Source organism: Hylobates moloch, unplaced genomic scaffold (assembly GCF_009828535.3).
Source record: "Hylobates moloch isolate HMO894 unplaced genomic scaffold, HMol_V3 SCAFFOLD_10, whole genome shotgun sequence".
NCBI lineage: Eukaryota > Metazoa > Chordata > Mammalia > Primates > Hylobatidae > Hylobates > Hylobates moloch.
In genome coordinates, this window is record NW_026652285.1 from 85,389,536 (window position 1) to 85,400,574 (window position 11,039).

The 11,039-nt window shown below is 50.2% G+C and overlaps 1 protein-coding gene across 4 annotated transcripts; it reads right to left on the bottom strand.

Moving 5' to 3' along the window:
• Positions 1 to 4,193: 4,193 nt before the first annotated feature.
• Positions 4,194 to 10,309, bottom strand: RNF183 (ring finger protein 183). 4 transcript variants are annotated; one of them, XM_058445210.1, is made up of 2 exons: positions 10,104 to 10,309; positions 4,194 to 5,284 (listed from the first exon to the last, which is right to left on the bottom strand). In XM_058445210.1, the coding sequence occupies exon 2, from the start codon at positions 5,245 to 5,247 to the stop codon at positions 4,669 to 4,671; it is 579 nt and encodes a 192-aa protein (XP_058301193.1). In that variant the 5' UTR covers positions 5,248 to 5,284; positions 10,104 to 10,309; the 3' UTR covers positions 4,194 to 4,668. The 4 variants fall into 4 exon arrangements, with proteins under 4 accessions (XP_058301193.1, XP_058301195.1, XP_058301194.1 ...); XM_058445212.1 differs by lacking the exon at positions 10,104 to 10,309 and adding an exon at positions 6,693 to 6,735; XM_058445211.1 differs by lacking the exon at positions 10,104 to 10,309 and adding an exon at positions 6,312 to 6,354.
• Between the last annotated feature and the right edge of the window lie 730 nt (positions 10,310 to 11,039).

The following is an 11,039-nucleotide window of genomic DNA, read 5'->3' on the forward strand; positions in this document are numbered from 1 at the left end:
GGCACCTGTAATCCCAGCTACTCAGGAGGCTGAGACAGGAGAATCGCTTGAACCCGGGAGGCGGAGGTTGCAATTAGCCGGGATCGTGCCGTTGCACTCCAGCCTGGGCGACAAGAGCAAAACTCCATCTCAAAAAAAAAAAAAAAAGATGAGACGAACTCCTAGGTTCAAACGATCGTCCTGCTTCAGCCTCCTGAGATACAGACATGGGCCACTGCCCAGCTTGTATACTGCACTTTTGACAAGTCACTTCGATCTCTGAGCTCATGCCCAATGGAGTTAAAGTAACTCCCCCACATCCTGAACGGATGAGGAGCCTATTGTTATCAACAAGATAGCTATTTGCATTTGTGGTTAGATGATCTTTCATCCTGTGGAACTGTGGCAACATAAGCATTGCAGCAGGTGTTAGTATCCCAGACCTCTGAGCCCCAAATAGCAGCAGTGCTATTCACCCGCTCCACTGCCTGCAAAAGATGCTCCCATGCATTCCAGATAGATTCGAAGAGGATGGGACTGCCCCAAGGCTACAGCTACCGAATGTGAAAACAAGAGACACCATAATGTTTAGGCAGCCCTCCATCTCTATCAGCGGGTTCCACACCAAGGATTCAACCAACCATAGGTCGAAAATATACTACTGACCATATACAGACTTTTTTTTCTTGTTATTATCACTACACAGTACAGTATAGCAACTTCACATGGCATTTACATTGTATTAGGTATTGTAAGTAATCAACAGATGAATTAAAGTATGCAGGAGGATGTGTGTAGGTTATATGCAAATACTACATCATTTTATATCAGGGACTTGAGCATCCTCAGATTCAGGTGTCTTCAGGAGGTCCTGGGACCATTTCCCCCTGAATATCAAGGGATGACTGTGTATACTCACCTATCAGAAAAACCCTCAAACTTACATCTTGTTTTATTTGGGTGGTGTATCAACCATTCCAAGGATCTAAGTTCTTTTTTGACTGAAAAGATGATCTACCACCTACTAGCTGGGTGGCCTTGAACAAGGTAGCTAAGCTCATGGAGCCTCAGCTCCATCTGTAAACTGGGGATTAAGCTTGCTGAGGTTAGTAGGCCCTAGTGCAGAGGCCAGTGTTCCTTCCTGGGCTTTCCTCAGTTCCTTCTGTCCTGAGCTGCCCTCGCCTGTCCGCTTAGCTCAGAGGACATTGTGAGATTATTATTATTATTTTTTATTTTTTTTTTTTTTGAGACGGAGTCTCGCTCTGTCGCCCAGGCTGGAGTGCAGTGGCGCAATCTCGGCTCACTGCAAGCTCCGCCTCCCGGGTTCACGCCATTCTCCTGCCTCAGCCTCTCCGAGTAGCTGGGACTACAGGCGCCCGCCACCAAGCCCGGCTAATTTTTTGTATTTTTAGTAGAGACGGGGTTTCACCGTGGTCTCAATCTCCTGACCTCGTGATCCGCCCGCCTCGGCCTCCCAAAGTGCTGGGATTACAACCGTGAGCCACCGCGCCCAGCCCGAGATTATTGCCTAACTTACCTGCCGCAAGTTTAAGGAGCAACGCTGTGTAAAGAAATGAAGTCAATGGGGAAAGGTGGAGACCCAGCTTTAGTGTAATTATCTTTGATGGCACAAATGGAGAGAGTTGCTAGTCCCCTAGAGGAATATGTAGGCAGTTTTCCAACTTTGTAATGGAGAATTTTTCTTCATATTGGAGCTTAAACCGTTTGGTTTTTCTAAATGTGAAATATATGTCTTGGATATTTTGGAGTATTTTGTACATTAGAACTCCTAGGGGTACTCTAATTAATTATTTGGAGCAAATCAACTCAAATTCTGGCCTCTGAACGCTTATTCCACATATCAAAAAACCCCCAAAACCTCAGAATATTATCCTTACATATTTGTGATGGTATCTTTTTTGTGTGATGGTTGAGAGGTGACAGCATGCTGGCAGTCCTCACAGCCCTCACTCGCTCTCGGCACCTCCTCTGCCTGGGCTCCCACTTTGGCAGCACTTGAGGAGCCCTTCAGCCCACCGCTGCACTGTGGGAGCCCCTTTCTGGGCTGGCCAAGGCGGCAGCCGGCTCCCTCAGCTTGCAGGGAGGTGTGGAGGGAGAGGCGCGAGCGGGAATTGGGGCTGCGCGCGGCGCTTGCGGGCCGGCTGGAGTTCAGGGTGGGCGTGGGCTTGGCGGGCCCGTCACTCGGAGCAGCCGGCCGGCCCTGCTGGCCCCGGGCAATGAGGGGCTTAGCACCTGGGCCAGCGGCTGCGGAGGGTGTACTGGGTCCCCCAGCAGTGCCAGCCCACCAGTGCTGCGCTCAATTTCTCACCAGACCTTAGCTGCCTTCCCGTGGGGCAGGGCTCGGGACCTGCAGCCCGCCATGCCTGAGCCTCCCACCCCCTCCATGGGCTCCTGTGCCGCCCGAGCCTCCCCGACGAGCGCCACCCCCTGCTCCACAGCACCCAGTCCCATCAACCACCCAAGGGCTGAGGAGTGCAAGTGCAGGCGTGGGACTGGCAGGCAGCTCCACCTGCAGCCCCAGTGCAGGATCCACTGGGTGAAGCCAGCTGGGCTCCTGAGTCTGGTGGAGATGTGGAGAACCTTTATGTCTAGCTCAGGGATTGTAAATACACCAATCGGCACTCTGTATCTAGCTCAAGGTTTGTAAACACACCAATCAGCACCCTGTGTCTAGCTCAGGGTTTGTGAGTGCACCAATCGACACTCTGTATCTAGCTGCTCTGGTGGGGCCTTGGAGAACCTTTATGTCCATACTCTGTATCTAACTGATCTGATGGGGATGTGGAGAACCTTTATGTCTAGCTCAGGGATTGTAAACGCACCAATCAGAACCCTGTCAAAACAGACCACTCGGCTCTACCAATCAGCAGGACGTGGGTGGGGCCAGATAAGAGAATAAAAGCAGGCTGCCCGAGCCAGCAGTGGTAACCCCGTCGCCTTCCACAGTGTGCAAGCTTTGTTCTTTTGCTCTTTGCAATAAATCTTGCTACTGCTCACTCTTTGGGTCCATACTGCTTTTATGAGCTGTAACACTCACCGCGAAGGTCTGCAGCTTCGCTCCTGAAGCCAGCGAGACCATGAGCCCACCGGGAGGAACGAACAAACTCCAGACGCGCCACCTTAAGAGCTATAACACTCACCGCGAAGGTCTGCAGCTTCACTCCTGAGCCAGCGAGACCATGAACCCACCAGAAGGAAGAAACTCCGAACACATCCGAACATCAGAAGGAACAAACACCAGACGCGCCATCTTAAGAGCTGTAACACTCACCGCGAGGGTCCACGGCTTCATTCTTAAAGTCAGTGAAACCAAGAACCCACCAATTTCAGACACAATGGTATCCCTTTTTTTTTTTTTCCTGAGACAGAGTTTCACTCTGCCGCCCAGGCTGGAGTGCAGTGGCGCAGTCTTGGCTCACTGCAACCTCCGTCTCCTGGGTTCAAGCAATTCTTCTGCCTCAGCCTCCCCAGTAGCTGGGATTACAGGCACGCATCACCACGCCCAGCTAGTCTTTGCTGGGGATTACAGGTGTGAGCCACTGCGCCCAGGCTGTGATGGTATCTTAACCGCTTTAAAATTGTTTCAGAGCCTTGAGCCACCAGACAAGGTTAAAACTGGGGAAACAGAAATCAGGGTTTTAGACACTGCAAGGTTGCAACTTATCAGGCAACAGCCTGAGCCCCCAGATTCTGTCTGATTGGTTCCTGGATTCTATCATGTAAAGTGAAAGCTAGGGTTCCCCCGCTGCCTCCTATGGCCTGGGATGGGAGTTAACCTTTGCCTGTGTCCAGCATTTCCATCTTCTTGAAGCCAGAATTATGGAGCTTGGGGGAGGGGAATCAGAACTCTACCCCGTGTCCATTCTAATCAGGGCCTCTGTATCTGCTGGGAGGAAGAAAGACCTATTCCTCCAAATCCCAGACTTCCCCTAGTCTACTGATCTAACATCTTTCACCTGTAGATCTCACCTAACACTCCATTAACTACATGCTGGCAAGAGGTGGTCTCATAGAAGCAGCAGCTGAATGAGCACACCCCTTCCTGCTAGCAAGGGCCATCTTCCACCCCTGGATAATCCTACTCTTCCCTTCCCTCAGTTCTGGCACTCAGCACCAGCCCAGTAAATGGTCGTGGAATGAATAAGTGAATGAATTAATGAATGCAGAACACTTTTACTGCAACCGGTGGCAAGACATCCAAAGAGAAGCAAACACACATTTACCCACAGAATTGAAGCTCACTTCCCAATTTTTTTTTTTTCAGCAACCCATAGTAAAAAGAGCAACTCAAAAAAATGTGCACTGATTTTGAAGCAGCTCCAGTGAGAAATGCAACTTGCTATTTGGGCTAGTCAGGTTCCTGGATACCATTTTGCAGCCCTTTGGCACAACTTGCTGTGGAGCTCTGTGGTCAGAAGCGCTTGTCTGCCCTTCCATGACGCCACACTCACACCTGGAGGTTGCTCCACATCTCCCAGTCCTTCAAGCTTTTCGTTTTTTGTGTGTGTGTGTTTTTTAATTGTTCCCAGAAGCAAACACATGGCCTAAACAATCCCTGGATTGTAAAATAAACAACACTATAAAGGAAGACAATACCAAATGAGGCTCCGCAGTCACCCTACCCAGCAGCAACCGAAAAAGGTTTGGCTTCTTGTCTGGGAACAGCACTCACCCCACACCCCGAAGGAACTGCTTGGTCCAAAAGATGGAGAATATGAGCAACAGAGTGACACTGAGGATGACGGCCATCAGGTAGGCAAAGATGCGGAACTGAGGGTTGCGGAAACACTCCCTCAGAGAGTAGTGGCTGGGGATGGGGATGGGCGTAGGCACGGTGGCAGAGGCTGTGTCTGGGGGCGGCCCAGTCTGGCCCCCAGCCTGGGGGCCAAGGTCCAGCGTGTAGACTCGAGGCTGGCGCAGGAAGTAGCGGCTCTTGGGCTGGTCCTTGAGGCACAGCTGATGGCCTTCCAGGATGACGCGGTGGGGCTCCAGGCGGAGCAGGGTGAGCATGGCAGTGTCCGTGGGCAAGTCAGTGACAGGCTGCCCTGAGGCCAGCACTGTGGGCTGGCGACAGAGTGGGCACAGCAGGCGGCGCCGGGCTGGAGTCACCAGGCTGAGGTGGGCCAGACATTCCACGCAGAAGGAGTGGCAGCAATCCAGCATTTTGGGGGTATGGAACGTGTTGTTGAAGGGGTTCCAGCAGACGGGGCACTCGGCCTCAAGCTCCTGGCCCTGCTGCTCAGCCATCCTCAGCCACACACGGGGAGGCCTCGTGGGAGAAGTCCTGGCAGAAAGGGGAAAGGAGCAAAGGAACAGTCATGAAGCCCCATCCCTGTGCTTGGCCTGGGGCAAAGTGTTCTGTGGGTGTTGAAAGGTGTAATTACCACGTTTTACTTAGGTTCAAAAGCGTTTTGTTCTTGATCACCAGTTCCTAAGCCATCGAGTTGAGTCAAATGCTCCTGCAGCCTCCCCTCTGTCAAGGTGAAGGCCTGGGCCACCCCTACCAAGAGCCCCCAAGTGAGCCGGCATTGGAGCAGACGGCACCCTGGGCTTTGGAGCTGGACACAAATGCTCCTTATGGTCAGTGTCTGTGCCCTTGGCTGCCCTGAATCCAGGGAGCTGGGGGTAAGCCGCAGTCTGCAGGTTTTGCTACAGGACAAATGTTTCCTTCCCTGCTACCTCAAATCCCTGACTAGCGCAGAGATGGGTTTTGTGAATTCCCTGGTCTGTCCCTCCTATGGGGACAAATGCCAGCCCTCTTTCCCTCCTCCCCTTGAGCTAGAGGGCCAACCCTCCACATCCTACTCACCCAGTCCTTGGCCTGGCAAGGGGGCCCCTGGAAAGGCCTTTCTCCTTACCTGGAAGCCTTGCAGAAGCTCCCCTGCCCCAGTCCCCAGATCAGCCCTTCCAGAGCCTCTTCCCCTTCCAGAGCCTCTTCCCCATCCTCTGCCTACCCTGGCTCCTCCTCCCTCCCTTTGTCCTGGGAAACCTTCAGGGCACGCACCTGGGCTTCTGTGGGCTCCAGGGTGGTCAGGCAGACTATTATGGAGGGCCTGAGGCTCCAGTCGCTCCCTCCCCTGAATTGGCAAAGCTTTGGGAGACTGCCTTCTTGCCACCAACCCAGGGGCCTGTCTCCATGGCAGCATGCACGCAGCACCTGGGGCTGCCAGGTGGCCCAGTCTGCAGCCTCTTGAGCACACCTGCTTGGAGCCGAGGCCAGAGAGCTTCCTGGGGGGTGGGGTGGGGAGGAAGATGGGGGACCTGAGTTCCCCCCAGGGCATGGCAACTAATTGAACCTGGAAACCAAGCACCTGTGAGATTGTGGGCAGTCCCTTCAAGACCTGGAGTCCCTGATCTGGAAAGGTAGGGTGGCAATTTCTTCTTTCTAGATGTGAAGAGGGTAAGTGAGTCTTCTGGGCTTCCTCTCTCTGGGGCCCTCATTTCTCCACGAAAGTGGCTGGAACCTCCTCCTTGCACAAAGGGGCTGCCTGCTCAGCACTTCAGTTGCTGTGAAAGTCACCTACTTCGAAGCTTAAAAGCTCCGACTATCAGATTCAGTCCAGTCACCCGCTGATCTTTTAATGTGCCTAAGTAACTGCAAGCAGCGTGTCCAAACCTCGCTGCCTTCTGCTTTGTTCTTAGCACACAGCCGGTCAGCCTTCTGTGATCTTAGAGCTGGCCATCCCACCAACCTTAGGGAGTTAAAGCGGGGAGCTGGAGGGAGGCGCACCCCAGCTCGGCTTCTCCGTTTCAACCAGAAATACTTGGCTTTCCTCTGTTTCTCATACGGGTCATTTGAATAATTTGAAGAGTTGATCTGCTAGGGAAAAGAAAAAGTTTAAAAACCAATTCTCCGTCTGAACTACTCACTTTGCAGATGAGAGACAAGAAGTGACTCACCCAAAGTCACCCAGCTAGTTAATGGTGACATGGGACCCATGTCTTCAGACGCATGGTTTTCGTAAAGACAGAAGGCTGCATCCATGCCGTCCACCTACTCAGCGCGTGTTACTAGCTAGATAATAAGTGTTTGCATGTGATCGGGAATCCCTCACAGCCAGAAGACTCATGGTAGAAATCCAGGAACTGTGCAAGAGGGGATCTGGGAGAAGGGAGTCTCCCTAGAGCCCCTGATATGACATCATCTACCCCGACTGAGCCGATGTCTGAAGCAAAACCTGCTTATACTCTCTGACCTGTGGCTTCCTGGTTTTCTTCTAGACCTCTGGCACTGCTCCAAACAGGGAAGGAGGAAATGAAGATATGCAGTGGGAGATGGAGCCCTAAGCGAAACTAGGGTAGTTTAGCAGGGCTCTGCACCAGTGCTTTATTCTGCAGTCCATTCATCCACTCGGACATTATTGAGTGCTTACTGTAGCCCAGGTGCTGTGCAAAGTATCATGGTGAACAAAATAGACATTGTCTTTGACCTCATGGCATTTAGAGTGTAGTGAGGCAAAGAGACATTTAATGAGTAATGGGCAATAAATAAATACACAATTTTAATGGTTGTTAATAAACGGCAAAAAGGAAAATGGGCTTTGGGTGCTTGGTGGCTGCCCCCGCTGAGACCACCAGAGAAGGTTTCTGCAAAGAGGTGACAGAAGAGCTGAGACCAAAGTATATAAGAATCCAGCCACGCAGAGTGGAGGAAGAGTGTTGCAGGCCCAGGGAACAGCATGTGTGGCCCCGAGGAGAGGGAAGCTCTTCCAATTTGAGAAAGTGAAAGGAGTCCAGGGTGATCAAGGTGTGGTGGCTGGAGTAGGCAAGGTGGAGGGGGGATAGGACGCGGGACCTGTGAGCTCGGGAGCTCATCTGGATTTTATTCCAGGGGTAAGCGGTAGGGTAAGGTACCTGATCCTATTTTCATTTTTAAAACACCATTCTAGCTGCAGAGCAGAGGACAGGCTGAGAGGGACAAGATCGGGAAGGGAACACCCGTTCGGGCTGCAGCAGTGTGGCTCAGGCGTGCGATGGTGGTGCAGGTTAGGCAGTGGCGGAGAAGATAACATGGGATGGGATAAGTGATATCTTTGGGGACAGAATCAAAGCCACTTCCCAAGAAGCAGTGGAGTTCTAGGGATCCAGCTGTAGTTTCTGTCAAGGTTCATGATGCCAGATCCATGGCTATTTAGGGCTGTGATTCCAGTTGAATTGCTTGACCTCTCTGTGCCTCTATTTCTCCTTGTGAAAAGGAAGCCAAAACTAGTAAAGCTTTTAGTTAGAGCCCAGCACCCAGTAAAGACCACAAAGCGACGCATCACCTAACAATGGGAATATGTTCTGAGAAATGCATCGTTGTGTGAACAGCGCGGACTATTTACACAAACCTACATGGCAGAGCCTGCTACATGCCTAGGCTATGCGGTCTAGCCTGTTGCTGCTAGGCTACAAACCCATACAGCTTATTATGTTCTGAATACTGTAGGCAATTGTAACACAATGATAATTATGTGTGTATTTCAACATAAACTTAGAAAAGGCAAGGTAAATATAAGGTATTATAATCTAATGTGGCCACCATCACATATGTAATCCACTGTTGACCAAAACATTGTTATGGATATATGAGGCAGTTGAAATTATTAATGCAAATGGATTTGAGAGAAAGAAAGGGTCAAGGTTGACTTCAAAGACATGACTAAGTTCTCTGCATCAAGCTTTGAGAAGCCCCTCAATCCCAGAATGTGTTAAAAGCAGACCTTTAATACTTATCAGAAGCCTTAAACTGTATGTAACCTTGACTCATCATTTCCCCTACTGGGAATTGACGCCACGGAAACCATCAAGGACTTCTGCAAAGATATGAGTACAGAGATGCCCATCCAGGCGCTGGTTTAACAGTGACATATGGAGAACTACATCATCATCCAGTAATAGGACATTGATTAAGTAGATTCTGCTCCATCCATAGGAAGAGATATTATGCAGCCTTTAATATGATGTGGTAAAACTATTAATATGGATATATGCCTAGGATATAATGTCATTAAGCAAAAAAAAAAACCAGCAACAAAACCATATTACCACATAATCCAATTTTCAGAAGTGTGTGTGCAATGGAAAAAAATGTCTGGAAAGATAAACAACCAAATATTAGCAGTGGTTATCTCTGGGGGCAAGATTATAAGTTTTTTTTTTTTTTTTTTTAATTCTCTTACCTGAAAATTCTAACTTTACTCTAGTAAGCTTGTATTACTACACGTCAAGATCTCCTGTTCCCCCCCAGATAAGACCTACATTCTCTGAAGTTCCATGGCCAGAGCTGTAAAAGGCTGTCCAAGAGGAGGAAGGATCATTATTGCCTGGATCTGTATCTGTGCTGCTCTCCCAGGGATCCACTGTTGTTTCAGGATCAGCTGGGGAGAGACTCTGGCCATGTATCACCTCCACTCCAAGCCAGGACATCTCAGCTACAGTAAATCCTAAACACTGCCCCAAAGTCATCTCCTTGGTCTATGAACAAGTCATCGCATCGCCAAATATCAATTGTCTCCAGCATCACTCCATTGTTTTCAACCAAGAACTGGCATTTCCATAGCACTTCACAGTTTACAAAGGGCCCTGGCCCTTGCTAAGATCTAAGTGTGGTGATCCATCTAGATAGGTTACTTGCCTTTTAGGATTTTTTGTTGTTTGCAGAAAGCCATTTGATACTCTAAAACCACCCTGTGAGAGAGGCTGAATGGGGAGTAGAAAGGTGCCGGCTTTGGAACCAGATTTGGAACCATTTGTCTTGGACAAATGGCTTAACTTCTCTGAACTTCATTTTCCTCTGTAAAAAAGGCTAATCATCCCACTCCTATAGGGTTGCTCTGGGGAAGGAATAGTCTATAAGGTGCCCAGTAGAATACAGAAGGTGCTCAATACAGAGTTAGCATGATTATTTTTAGACCCATTTTCTAGATGGGGAAGCCAAGGCTCAGAAGGGTGAAGCGACTTGCCAAAGTCTTCCCAGCTAAAGAGTGGCTGAGTTTGAAAGATGAACCCAGTAGCCTACCCTCCCAGGCCAGAGTTCGCCTGCCGCGCGCTGCAGGGCTGCAGCCTCTCTGGACTCTGGGGCCCTGTGACCCGTCCCTCCGCGACCCTGTCTGTCTCCTTACCTGCTCCCTCGGAGCCGCCTCCTCCGCCTCCCTTCCGTGCGGCCCTGCACGCATGTGCTTTGTTTTCTGACTTCCCAGGCCCGATTTCCAGGAAGCGTGGGTGGGTCTCATTTGCATAGGTCTTAGCAGCGCTTGGCCAGCTCTCCCTGTTTCAGGTTTTCTTCTTCCTTCTGGTGACTTTGGACTTCCTGTACACCCGGGAAGCTTTGGTTGCTTTGTCTTTCTCCTGTGAGTCATCTGGCTTTTTCTCTGAGGGGGTCAAATGCACTCATCCTTGCAGGCCTCTGTTCTGGGTCCAGTTGATCTCCTGCCATCCCCTCGGATTCCACTGTCCTCTGTGCGCTGACCCGCCTTGACTCCTGGCTTCTAGCCGAGATGGATCCTTCCCTGTGCTGAGCCCCTGCAACCAAAATACAAATAGCTCTTGCAAAATACTGACAAAAGCGGCCACTAATTCAGCAGAAAGATAGTCTGGAGACGGCTGAGCGTCTGCCTGAAGAGCCAAGGTTCTCAAGCAAGGCACACTTCTAGGTCAGAGTTCAGTCCTCACTGAGAATCCAAACTCCGTTTAACTAGCGATGGAGACTTGAGCAAATTAGTTAACTTCTGCCAGCCTCAGTTTCCTCACCTGAAATGGCCATAATAACCTACCTACTTGATCTGTAGATTAAACTAGGTAATACGTGTCGAGATCGCGTAATAACACAGGGCCTGACATACAGTAACTCGGTAAATGTTAACCAGAACTATTATTGTTGTACGACCGGTCTGTTCACGTGGCCCATCTTTTGTTCCCGCTCAAATTCTTTTTGTACCTATGGTCCTCCTTTCTTTCTTTCTTTTTTTTTTTTTTTTAAGATGTAGTCTTGCTCTGTCGCCCAGGCTAGAGTGCAGTGGGGCGATATTGGCTCACTGTAACCCCCATCTCCCTGGTTC